General features: G+C 45.4%; 4 protein-coding genes and 1 non-coding gene across 5 annotated transcripts; 4 read left to right on the top strand and 1 right to left on the bottom strand.

The window, feature by feature from the left end:
* Positions 1–154: 154 nt before the first annotated feature.
* PAAG_03423 (hypothetical protein) lies at positions 155–2,230 on the bottom strand (the record flags this gene model as incomplete). Its single annotated transcript, XM_002794832.1, has 1 exon — positions 155–2,230. The coding sequence occupies one exon, from the start codon at positions 2,228–2,230 to the stop codon at positions 155–157; it is 2,076 nt and encodes a 691-aa protein (XP_002794878.1).
* Positions 2,231–2,451: 221 nt separating this feature from the next.
* On the top strand, positions 2,452–2,715 carry PAAG_03422 (hypothetical protein; the record flags this gene model as incomplete). Its single annotated transcript, XM_002794831.2, has 1 exon — positions 2,452–2,715. The coding sequence occupies one exon, from the start codon at positions 2,452–2,454 to the stop codon at positions 2,713–2,715; it is 264 nt and encodes an 87-aa protein (XP_002794877.2).
* Positions 2,716–6,013: 3,298 nt separating this feature from the next.
* On the top strand, positions 6,014–6,085 carry PAAG_11613. The gene has a single exon. It is a non-coding gene; the product is annotated as a tRNA-Glu (tRNA).
* A 1,316-nt stretch (positions 6,086–7,401) lies between these two features.
* On the top strand, positions 7,402–7,749 carry PAAG_03421 (hypothetical protein; the record flags this gene model as incomplete). The annotated part of the gene is made up of 2 exons (XM_015844963.1): positions 7,402–7,458; positions 7,483–7,749. The coding sequence occupies 2 exons, from the start codon at positions 7,402–7,404 to the stop codon at positions 7,747–7,749; spliced, it is 324 nt and encodes a 107-aa protein (XP_015701937.1).
* A 2,970-nt stretch (positions 7,750–10,719) lies between these two features.
* Positions 10,720–12,664, top strand: PAAG_03419 (zinc-regulated transporter 2; the record flags this gene model as incomplete). Its single annotated transcript, XM_002794828.2, has 7 exons — positions 10,720–10,823; positions 10,889–11,038; positions 11,149–11,256; positions 11,321–11,446; positions 11,498–11,732; positions 11,803–12,163; positions 12,240–12,664. The coding sequence occupies 7 exons, from the start codon at positions 10,720–10,722 to the stop codon at positions 12,662–12,664; spliced, it is 1,509 nt and encodes a 502-aa protein (XP_002794874.1).
* Between the last annotated feature and the right edge of the window lie 438 nt (positions 12,665–13,102).

Here is a 13,102-nt window from a genome sequence, read left to right as displayed (position 1 = left end):
TTAGCCAATGGATTAACGATCGGCTACAGACATCCGCTATATAACTGGGATGCTAATGGGTAATGTTATCGATGTCTCAAAGGAAGACAGAACATTAGCAACCGAAAGACAAGAATATGACACGGCGATGTAAGTTTGAAATCAAACCATGGGCTTATTTACTTGACCACATCTTGTCGTTCAATCTGGAAGCAACTGGGGCAAATGTAAGGTTGAAATCATCGGAAGTGATGGGCTCAGTTGGACTAGTTCCTATTGGGTTTTTCGGAAATGTGTATGGACTGCCTGCGTCGGATAGATGCCAATTCCCAAAACCCTCACTCGAGCCAATACAAGATTGAGTTATAGATCCAAACTTATCCGTTATCGAGCTAAGGTCGGCCACTACTATAGCCCACGTCCGCATAGTGCCAGGCATCCTTGGGTTCTGGAGTTGTCTGGTTACAAGTTCCGCCAATTCTCGAAGGAGAATTTGCGAATCGGGAGAAGAGCGAGATCCATGTTTCTTGACACTACAGAGAATGTCTAAAACTAGGACCATTGAACTTATCAACGTATAGAAAATATCCCACCAGGTCAAGGCGTTAAACTGGCTGAAGGCTTCCAACTTTCGCATCAGCCGGCCCAAGGTTCGTGCGGAGTCAACGCATGTTTCTGATACCGTGTGTAAATTCTGAGGAAATGTTTCCTTGTAATCTCTGGATAAGAGCACGGCTCTACGCCATAGTGCGGGTTTGGAGATCAGGACAACTATATAATTAAATTGCGCGTGAAGTAGAAGAACCGGTCTTTGATAGGATGGTGCAAGCGAATCAGCAACATCGAGGCGCAAGTGCTGTGGCAGGCTTTCTTTCCACCGACTAAGGTCCCGTAAAATGCCAGCTTCTGGGGAGAGGGGCCTGCTGTAGGCTTCTTCACCCGACATGATTCCTGTTCCTGCTTTGTTCAACGCCTTGCATGTTGACGCTAACAGTACGGCCAACTGTTGCGACCATTTCATGAAGTCTTGCGGGTAGTGTCCAGCAAATCCTATAATTCTTTCATTGGGATGGCTCGTAGATATGGCAACATCCCCAATGGCGCTGGGCCGATCGTAAGACGAGACTTGCATTTGCTCAAAGGTATACAGAGTCCACCAAAGCTGCTTCCCAAGTTCCCTTCGAAGAGGGCCTTGCAGGTGCTTAACCTCGTCACGATGAAGACCAACGGCAAAGGCGACACGAACTGCTATTCCGGTAAGGTTCCAACAAGCATCTCGATGATTTGTATTGTGTAGATGTAAAGCAGATAGCATCAGCGCCTGAATAGTAGAAAGATTTGTTGTAAACAACACGGCAGGAAGCAGTGCTTGTACATATCGCCACCACCTCATCTCTACATCTTCCGGTACTACGATAGCAATAACACGACGAGACAAAATGAGGGCACACAATAAGCCGCAAAGCCAGGCGGGATCTGTGGTGGAACCTGTTGCTGACCAAATTTCATATGCCTCTCGAAATGAAGCTTCGTGCAGCACTGGGAAATCAGAGTGGATGATATCAAAGTAGGTGTCTACCAACGCATCCAAAACTGGTCCATCATGCTTCCTTACAAGGTTTGAAAGTGAGCTGCAATCGTTTAGTACGTTGCCCAATTCTCCATTTCCTCGTCGATCTTTCCCACTGCCCGTTTGACCGATGGCTGACGTCTCGGATATAGTGGACTGGTCTGCCGCATTGCGGCCGAACATGGTAAACTCGAAGTTTACATAGCTGCCTAACAGCATGCGCAGCTTCCGATGGAATTCAAAAGAGCTCGATGGGCCAATGTATTGAATTTGGCCCTGTTGATCCGGAAACAAGGAAAGGGAATATTCGTCCTCTTGTGCAACGGAAGTCTCATGCTTTGCTTCCGCGTCAGTAGCGGTCTCATCAATAGGGAGCGGTATCCCTAGGGATTTGCCCAACTTCACCATTTCATCGTTGCTTGACAAATTGGCATCTGGGACAAGGCCCTTGACTAGGGATTCCAGAAGAGTGAGTCTGTTTCGGAGGGTCTCATCGCTGCCGTATAGTCGTTGCTTGCGAGGCTTTGTGGTGCTGCACAAGATTCCATGTGTTTGACAATAACGACACTGCGGTTCACCCAAAACTCTGTTGCATTTTTGTTTCCTTGATTTACACTTGTCACAGCTGATCTCCGTTCGTTTCCGTTTATCCAAGGGAACCCGTCTCTTGTTTAACTCCATTGTGTTGGGAGGGTTGAAGGGTCGAAGGGAATTCGGATCGATTACCGTTCTTTCCGGTCTCCAAAGGACCCAGGAGTTTCCTCCACTATCATCGCGAAATATCCCGCCCAAGACAACCTGCGCTTGGTGGATGATTGGAAAATAAAATCAAGCTGTCAAACGAGCAACTCTCCAGTTTCCAAGAGGAATCCACATGAAACGATCAAGTGTTGATATTCCAGATGTCATCAACAGACAAGAATTCTTCACAGTTTGAAATCAGTTATGAGACTTCAGCCGAGGAGGCTATGACAGCCACTCCGGCGAAAAAGCATGCAAGTGGAATTCTCAACCCGGAGAACGATGGCTGGGGGAAACTAGCCAACAACGCGAGGCGGTGGCTATTTAGCTTGCGACCTAATTTAAGTCGACGGTTGCCAGCCCACTTACTTGAGACCCGACGGTCTGAGGCCAGTGAGGAGTCAGGACGGTCCCACTGCTCGTGAGTCGTGAGCTGCGAGAACAAGGACGGGGAAATACGGAGAATTCACTCACAAGGTCCTATTCGAAAGCCGCAGTTATGGGGTTTGACCTCTGTAAATTGGATGTGACTGCTATATAACTAGTTATTTGTTCTGCCCGGTAAAACCCGCTGAGACAATGTTCACCTTATCCATATCTCATCTCGATGGATATCAAGCGTCACATTGGCTCTTGCTCGCCGTGCCAGTGTCGCCATCCGGCTGGCATATGCCGGTAACTATATGAGCATCCGCTAGATACGCGGAGCAGCTGCTAACCAAATATCGGACGACTCGGCCACTTGTCTGCTTTGTTTGGAATTCTGAGCTTCAGTGTGCATTTGTTAGTAAATAAGTAATTGTGCAGCAGAAGGATTGGACCATAGAAGACGCGTATCCATTTATTCACTTGAATGTCTTCACTGAAACTGTGGCGATGAATTCGTAAAGAGACGAATTACGACGAAAACACCACGACCCCTCCTCTGATATTATGGTAAGAGGCATCCACTAACGAACGCTGGATGCCCTTGACGCGACCAACATAGATACTTGCATTGCCCAGCAGCAGATCATTTGAATCATGACCAGTTATCGTCCACCCGTCGGAGAAGCCTGTTGGAGTCAACCAATAAAACCCGGGCCCATCCATGCAGCTCGATATGTCCTGCTCTCTTGAATCACTGGCCCCAAGTCAATAATATGGCATTTCCATGTGTTGGACTTTATATTCGTCTGACTAAAAGTGACTGTTGCTTAACTAGTTAACTAGTTAATTATGAAAAATGCATGCATCAACCTTTGGTTGGTCGCAGAGAAGTAAGATTCACCCTTTGGGGAGCGGCATCAGGTGCTGGTTCTATATGTAGTCAGTCTCAAGGCAAATGCTTAAAGGGATTCATCACCCAACAAAAGTATGCTTTTTGCATTTTAATCAACCCCACTCACTAACTAACCACCCATCAGTGAAGAGTGAAGAGATAGTTAGGATTGAGTTATATTGATGTGGTGGTTCAGAGGTCAACAGGAGAGGCAACATCAACGTACTGTCGGAATCTCACCCATAACTCCTGAAGAACGACGCGTTCTATGCATATCAACCGGTTTGCCGATTGTGGCTTCTTCGCTGTGATGCCTCAAATCCTACGAAATTTCGTGCTTGAGATGACTAAAATGACAGTATAAATAACTGGGTGTCTTCTGTGAACGCCATTAAGAACAAGTTAAAAAAGCGTAACTTTATCTTCCGTGCTCTGCATCAAAAGAGGATGCAGGCGGATAACAGCCACCATTTTGACCACTTCTTTACCATCGTTATTTTATTTTATTTTATTTATTTATTTTCTTCTTTTTCGTGTTCAATTCCATGAGATTTTGACTGACATCCATCGAATAGCTGCAGGAGAATATCACACAGTGTAATATTCTGCCCGAGAACTCCTATAATTTCGACGAAAAAGGCCACCTTCTTGGCCTGGCTACTGTTATTGCACCGGCTCTCATATCCCGTGGGAATTCCAGGGACATGCAAGATACCTGGCTGACCGGTTTTGACCCTAAGAGAGACCAGGCCTTCTTCACTGCTTCAGCGAATGGATGTAGCAATGATGAATACAGCCAAGTTTGGCTTAGAGAAAGGTGTTTGACGTCCATACAAACGAAGAAGGCTGGGCGGTGCTGCCGACTGCTGATATTAAATAGACAGCCATTCATGTCATATAATATGGCCTTCATCAACTACGCCGACTAGAATCAAATTTTGCTTGCAGTCCTTTCTCCCCTCTCTACACACCATCTAAAGCATCTACAGCCCTAAGTGTTGGGATATTTGGACCGTTGGCAAAGGCCTATTCAGAGCAGCTAGATTCTCATGCACAGACTGGCTACAGCTGGATGCGCTCTAGGAAACGAGGTTTCTGACAGTTTTCCCGCTCTTCATGGGAGGCCTCTACTGCACCAGAAAATGTTAGATCCCCTTCCCCGGGGCCTCCTTCCATTAAATCCAACCGTTGTTCTCAAAACGATTCAAACCCCCCCCCCCCCCCCCCCCCGAGGTGGTCCAGCAGCGTACTACTACGTCTATACAAGCTTTACGAGGCAACATGAAGCGGGTAAACCAGCGCCACCATCAGCTTTTAGTTGTGTTTAGGAAATTCTTCGTACCAGGGAGAATTTTGCTCTGAATCAAGAGATTCTCTTAATAGAGAATAAAAATCTCTTCTCATCTCTAATAAAATCAAAGGAGGCGAAGGAAACGCAGTAAATGTATACAATTAGTTGATCCATCAAATCCTCTGCTGGCGCAGTTCTTCTCACCTACTGGTGTACGCCGCGAGAGCAAGCTGACGCAGATAAAACTGCAAAAATCGAAATGGTCATGCTCATATAAAGAAGAGGCCAAGCTTCAACATGCTATTCTCGGGGGAGAAGCAGTTAGAACTCGCTGAATGGAAGGTGCAACATGAGGCGGACTCTATAGAAGCTGCCACAACACCAGGAGAAGGCGAAAACAGCTGCAGCTGCTAAACAGCTTGTGGAGAACGAACAGAGAGAGCAACAAAAGATCCAACAACAACAAGAGAAGGAATCGCGTGCAGCTATACGAGATTAGCGAACCAGGAGCGGGCACAGGCGCCAAAGAGCCTAGGAAGAAGACGATGGCGATATCAAACACCCATCAGCCCTATAATCACAGCCTGCCCAAAGCGGTAATCAGACCCGCATGCAGTTATCTCTTGCGGAATTAATTGATATTTCCCTTCCAAGCTCTTCCACACCCGCGGCTAATTGAAATGTTTGAAAATCGCGAGATGAGTCTTCAAGACGTTTTTCCTTTACTCTGACACACGCAGCTATGTATATTGACATATACATGGACTGGACAGCAAAGAAACTTGGTGGCTAACCATGTCGAAGACTCCGGACGAAGCACTTCTTCGCAGGTTGAGCGCATCTGAATAACCCAGGCTGACATCGTTGAACTCGATGCGACATGGGGTTCCACCTAACGATGCGTGCATACATACCAGTGTGCATCAATGGATGGAAGGAGAGCCGAAGAGCGCAAACCTCTTCATCACGATAGATAGTCAGCTTGGCACTTTTGAGATGGGACAGCTAAGGCAGCCGAAACAATTTGGAGCCGGTGGAAAAGCCGCAGGGAAGAAGCATCAAAAAGATGAGTGTAGGGCAAATGTTAAGTATTTACCACATTGATCAAGTCAGTCAGTCCACTGTCACTGCCCTGATGTATGGCTGCGTCCAGAGTGAATCATTAATCAAATCCCATATGGTGTAGTGGCTAACATCAGCGTCTCTCACACGCTAGCCGGGGGTTCGATTCCCCCTATGGGAGAACTACTCTATTTTTGGCCAACAACCCATCTGATGGGATCCTCTTGATGGAGTGCTATTAGCATGGCTTCTCTTCTCATTCTCCAGTTCCATCCCGTCACCATATTCTACTTTTTCTTTGGCTGATCTTATGTTACGAAGCCCCGCCCGCGCCTTTGACGGTCCATATTATTTCGGTTTAGACCAATGCGATCGGTTGGAACAGGCAGCGCCCCCTTAATAATGTATTCGGAGTCGCTGTACTCCGTAGGAGGCACCGTATTTCCCCATTCCAGATATTTTAGTACCGTGGATTGTGGACATGTCGTTTCGGACGATGTGTTTTAAACATGGTTGACATCAATTGTGTGAGAGAATAAATAATGAGTGGTTTATTTGGAATCCATTTGCAAGCCGCGGAGGCGGAATTCTTCCAGTTTTAGATACTTGGATAAAGCCACAGTTTTGTTATGTAATCCACCACTGAGCGGGTCATTCCAATCCTCTCTAACTATATCCAGAATATTATTCAAAAATACACCAGCCACCTCTAGCAAAGAAGTTTCCAATCAAGAGGGGATTTCTTTTATTGGCTAATTATTAGAGCCTATAACACCAAGCAAATTCTATCTATTCGAGCCGCTGCTAAGACGTACGATACTCCTTCGTCCGCTCTAGTCTATGGTTAACCTACGCGGTCGAATGTGACGCGCGAATTCGCAACCAAAGCGTCAAAAATTTACCTCTACAGAAAGAAGAATCTCTAGTTCAATGTATGGTATCCGAGAATGAGAGAGGACAGCCTTCCTGAATTGCGATTGTACGAGAGATGGCCAATCTACTACTGGCAGAGCCCGGATCCCGTACTTCTAGTTCTGTAGGAATCAACTGGTCAATAGATTTATAAAACGGCACTCTGAACTAGAGACTAGATTCTCACGCAAATACGACTATCAGGGAGATTTATGCGAGGATTCAAAGCTCTTGCGTGAGTGGTTTAGATTGGTGGTTAATGCTATAAAAAAGTATGGGCATTGTGGCCGGAGGATATGTACAACTTTGATGAGGTCGGCTTTCTATTGGGAGTCGTCTCAACAGCTCTAGTAGTGACCAGAACTGAGAGAGAGGGAAGCCAGCTCTTCTTGTACAGCCAGGGAATAGAGAATGGGCAACTGTGATTGAGGCAGTCAATGTTGCGGGATGGGGCTGCTCTGCCTCCCATGATTATGCTGAAGGACAAAGCCTCATCAAAGCTCATGGTATGAGCAGCAGCTGCTAGCAGAGGGGGTAATTGCTGTTTAGCGACAAGGGCTGGACTACGGATGAGCTTGGCTTAACATGGCTGCAGGAGATGCCTCCTCATTCTTCTCATCTACTGTAACTAGCTCACTAGATGTGAGCTGCCTTCCTTCATAAAAGAGAATGCATGGCAGGAAGGTGAAGCAAAGCATGAGATTAGGGGTCAATCATATTGACAAGGAGGTAAAGGATAACTTCTATAAGAAACGGATTCAAAGTCAGAGAAGCCTAGTGCAATACAATCCAGATGAGATTCTTACTCGACTACATACCCAATTCCATACTCCTTACCCTCCCCCCAGGGTCAGCTCATGGATCCCAGTAAATCTGGACCCTCAAGACTCCTGGCAATGTGACTCAGTTGGAACGGCAGAGCAGCAAGATTAAATGTCGTAACAGATGTTCTTTCTAGTCAATCAAGCTCTCGACCAAATCAGCTTGTTGAGGGGTCGGTTGAGGATTCAAATCCCCTGAGAGACTCGAAAGCGAGCACCAGCACGCTCTAGTAAATGTTGCAGTGCAGGTCATAGAGAGCTCCTGGCTGCTCACAGGCCCAAGCGTAATATTATCCCTAGTGGTTGTTGCTTAATTTGAAAATTTGTCGAGCTTGGAGGGGGGAGGGGAGTGATCTGCTCAGTGGTGGCTTAACTACGTTACCATGGGCAAATAAGGTAGGTAACAAACTATGAAACATGCCACCAATTTGCCAATCTATCCACTTGGCACGTCGGAGTGCTACCAATTCTCAATGGAAATAAAAATAAAAGCTCTCCAGAATTAGAGAGAAATGAGATTGCAATTACTACCTTGAAAACAAACAAAAAAAAAAGAAAAAGAAAAAGAGATATTACTTCTATCCTCGAAGCAGCAAGGCTGTGGTGATAACTAATATTCCATACTCTCTGCTCTTGCCTCTATACCGATTGAATGGACATTCTTGACGTACGATCTTACCCGCAAATTCACACCAGTTGACTGAAGCTGAAGAGGAAATCCTTATTCAATGGGTGCTAGGCCTGGCCAAGCGGGGATTGCCCCCTAGACTTTGTTTCCATTGAGAATATGGCAAATCATCTCCTTGCCGTACGAGATCCTATCTTCCTCCACCAGGTCCTGGGTTGCAAGCCCTGGGTTTCATATCTCATCAAGCGTTATACAGAACTTCGGAACCGATCCTCAAGATTCAGCTTCATACATCAATCTCTCTAAGAGGCTAATTCAGCAACTCGCAGTCATCTTAAGTTCTGCAAACATCTAAGATTACTTATCAATTGCAAAGACAAGCAAGAAAAGTTATACAACTATTTGATCAAGATTGTTGGAACTCTATCTGAACCAATTTAAAACAAGATTTAATCAAATTTTTAAAACTATCAAGTATGAAATGGTAATTGCTTCAGATGCAAGAAGTAATGTCAGAATAAAACTACTACTTTAAATGAGAAGAAGAAGAAGAAGAAGAAGAAGAAGAAACATTCGAGATTCAGAAAACTAGTTCAACATAAAAAAGGTCTTACATGAGAGGAAGCTCAAAGACCTACTTCTCCCCCCCCGCACAAACTAGTTATCTGTTAAATGAAAGCATGATTGTAATTGAAAAAACTTGAAGCTCCCATCTCACAATCACACAATTACAAGCCTCACAGAGTTGCAGCAACTGTGGTCACCATTGAACATACAAGAATAAGATGTTCTAAACCTAATAGTCTAATTTTTAATAAACATGGTTTGTTCCTATTGATAACTACAGTTAAAATTGAACACTTTGAACTATATATAATAGATGTATCTGGTGATATTGCATTATCCCACCCGGCGAGCACAATAATAGTAAGCCTACCTAGATCAGATAACGGAAGCTCTCCCGTAACTAAACACTGAACGGAATGTCAGACCTAGTCGAATCGTGCAGGTAGGTATCTCTCATGGCTTTTCTGCGTTTATTTTCGTCTAGATCCTGACAAATATATATATATGCGCTGAGACACCGTTTTTCATTCCCAACTGCCATTTCTATATTTAGTGAAACATGCTGATACGCAGCTCTGGCTTGATCTGGAAGTGGACATTAATCGATCATTTCTACAGCCAATATGCATTGTTATGGCCTTGATTGTAAATTTTCCCCGCCTTTCGTCGCGCAAGAGGGAGGTCAGAATAATATACTGATATTAGTTGGGTTAGCACCAGCGGTTTCTTCCGTGTTGGGAAGGGAGCCGTGTTGACAACATTGAATGTAAATAAATCCATTGCTCTAGAGCAAACTGATGAACATTATCATGCCAGAGTTACATCCAAGCAGGCAACACAGCAGGTACCCTAATCACGTGCCACCCTATATATAGTTCAGATCTTCGGCTGGCAGTTATTAGGCGCATCTACTCATATGACTCTTGCATTCACACCAACGTTAACTCCCTTCCGTGAGATGACGCCCCAAGGTTGAGTCAGCACAAACATGCCATGTAGTTAACGTTATAGTCTCTCCCAAACTCTATTAGGTTGCCTCATTAAAATTTAGCTACGATAACAACAAAGGGTGAATCCATGGATGTGCGTTATGTGCAGTACCGTACATGCCACGCAGAGTTGAACAGGGCCAACATGAGGCCCTCCAAGTCTTGCCTATAGCCCGCCATCAGTGTTGAAAATTCTTTGTCTGCTTGACCCTGGCTGGTTAAAGGCGATCGGGATTCCCGTTGGGCCATATCCGCCTCGACCGCAAGTATGTACTGACATACACACATCCAAATTGGAATCCCTCTCTGGCGTTGGCCGTTAACCTTGCGGGCCACACAGCCACTTGTTGAGCAAATTCTCCTACGCCCCGCTCGAGCCGCAATCTCCTCTGATGCCCGGCCAAGAACCCAGCAAAATTTGCTGCTGTGCCCCCAAGGTCCTCGTGGGGGGTGTTGGTTCTCTGCTCCCAGGTTAGATTATTGTTGTAGGGAATCCCTAGGAGATACAATTAGGAACCGTCTCTTTTCATCCTAGGGCTGGCGATGACAGATATAAATGTCCTTTGCGTCCCCTGCGGGTTCATGGGTTCCTTTCTTTGATATACCCCCGCTGTACAAGAAGGTGTTTGTTGCTCTCCCTTGTTACCTACCTTGGTGATTCCGATATTTAATTTTTTCCCTATAAGAGTTGTGTGCTTTTATTATATTTCTATATAACAATTCTATACAAATCTTTCATTTTAGACTTCTTTTTCCAAGAACCATATATATATTTCTGAGGCGAATCAGTTGCGTGGTTCGTATTTAAGAATTGGGATTCTTAACGACCTGAATTCCAAGGAAACTTCGCCCCCAAAATACCATATTATTTCTCCTTTGAGTGCGCTGGGGGAGCAAGATGGTCTCCGCCGGTGTAGCCCTAGGCGTCAGTCTATTGTTGTCAAGCAGTTTGCTGGCTTCTTCACAATCTCTCTCGAGCTGCCATACCCATGGGAGCACATTGTGCGCTGACCCCTTTCTGAATTCAGCTGCCCTTACATATCTCTAATGCCAAATTCCGCGCTTAGGTTTTGTGTTGGACCGGATGGGACGGAGGTCCCCGTCTCTACATCAATGACCTCTATGACTCCACAAACAAGCCAGTCCAACATAACCACCACCACCGGTGCTCCTCAAACAACGGCAATTACTAGTTGCCATACGCATGGACCAAAAACGTAGGTTTTCTTGTCTCCCCAAGTTTAGACGCCCCATAACAAATATCGAAATAACATAATGGAAAACGAAAAGAAGGATTGTGAGACTCAATAGCTAATTTTTCTGCCAGATTTTGTGTTGAGGGTAATGGGGATGAGGTTGAGGTCTCAGCTCTCGGAACTCCTACTTCACCAGTACCTTCACAATATACAAATTGTCATACGCACGGACCTGATAGGTTCGTAGTTCTCTATGACCCCCAGATCCAATATTTGCATGTACAGTGCTAAGTCCAATTGCAGATTCTGCGTAGGTGCCAGCGGCGATGAGGTTAAAGTACTTATGCCTTCTCAAACATCGGGCGCGGGCCAGCATGGAGGACATGGTCAGGGAATGCAGCAATCGTGCCATTTCCATGGCGGTGTAGAGTACGTGCTATGAACACAGACAACTCAGATTCATTCATTGACGTATTTTAGGCATTGCAACGGTGACGCCGATAGCTCAGCCCCAGTATCGTGTGAACGAAGAGATCGGAACTATAATGTACCTCTTCGAATTGGATCTCTATTCGCTATCCTAGCTACTAGCGGCATAGCCGTCTTTGGCCCGATTCTATGGGCTCGATTTTTCAATTCGAGTTTGAATGGAGTGGTTTTCACTATCATTAAACAGTTTGGCACTGGCATCATGGTGGCCACTGCGTTTGTTCATGTATGTTTCTGTGTCGAGATGTTATTCTTCCATATTGATAGGACTACACGCTCACAACAAAACCTTCCAGCTGCTTACCCATGCACAACTCCTATTCCAAAATCGATGCTTGAGGGGTTTGAACTACGAAGCAACCACAGCTGCAATCGTGATGGCTGGTATCTTCTTGTCGTTTCTGGTCGAGTACATTGGAAACCGAATAATTCTTGCCAGGACACCAGACTCCAAGCCGCATGCACATGGTGATGCAGAGTTGGAGCCAAATAGCGAAGTTCAATCGAAGATCCCGCAAGCAAAATCCCCCAATGGTAGTGACAGCGAACCACCCTCAACCACGTTGACGAACCTTGGCCACCAGCATACCCTTGTTCAACCAGATGACAAACTAAGCGTGATGGTAATGGAGGCCGGCATCATCTTCCACTCTATCAGTAAGTAGATGTTGACCTCTTTTGCACTTTTACATCCCCCAGTCTCCCAATCCAGACGACTCATGAAATCTTCCAGTAATCGGCCTTACCCTTGTCCTCGCCGGTGATTCCGGGTACATCAGCCTCTTCATCGTTATTATCTTCCATCAAATGTTCGAGGGCCTGGCCTTGGGCGCACGAATCGCCAACCTGAAAACAACCGTGACCGCATCCAAGCTTACCATGGCGCTTATGTTTGCACTCATCACACCGGTGGGTATGGCCATTGGCTTGGGCGTGCTGCATAGATTCAACGGCAACGACCGGTCCACCATCATTGCCATTGGAACACTGGATGCGTTGTCGGCCGGTATTTTGGCATGGGTGGCTCTGATTGATATGTGGAGTCACGACTGGTTGTATGGTGATTTGCGAAATTCGGGATTCGTTAAGTCCGCTGTTGGGTTCTTTGGGTTGATTGCAGGAATGGTTTTGATGGGATTGCTGGGTAAATGGGCTTGAACTTTTCATCCTCGAGGCCTAGCTCTTTTCATCCCTTTCCCTCTCTCTGCTCCCTTATTTTTCTGCCTAGAAATTTCGTCATTAAAATTTGATATGGCTGGTTTCTGATGCTTCTTGAATATTTTGCGTAATATGTAGATAACGTTTAAGCAAGATCTAACTATAGATAAAAGTCCCCGGTTTCATTTTCTTTTCTTTTCTTTTCTTTTCCTTTTTATTTATTTATTTATTTATTTATTTATTTATTTATTTTTTATTTTTATTATTTTTTTTGGTAATGTTGCTTCTTTGTAGTTAACTACTCATTGAGTAGATAACTAGCTGTCCTCCCAGATGGTTTTGTTCCAATCCAATCCATCCATATAGAAACATGGCGAGAACCTCGAGGACCTCACACCCCACAGCTGCGGAACTCTTGCCACCCCTACAGCTAGATGA

Source organism: Paracoccidioides lutzii (genome assembly GCF_000150705.2).
Source record: "Paracoccidioides lutzii Pb01 unplaced genomic scaffold supercont2.7, whole genome shotgun sequence".
Taxonomy (NCBI): Eukaryota; Fungi; Ascomycota; class Eurotiomycetes; order Onygenales; family Ajellomycetaceae; genus Paracoccidioides; species Paracoccidioides lutzii.
The sequence above is the reverse complement of the archived record's forward strand: the minus strand, read 5'-3'. Positions and strand labels throughout refer to the sequence as shown.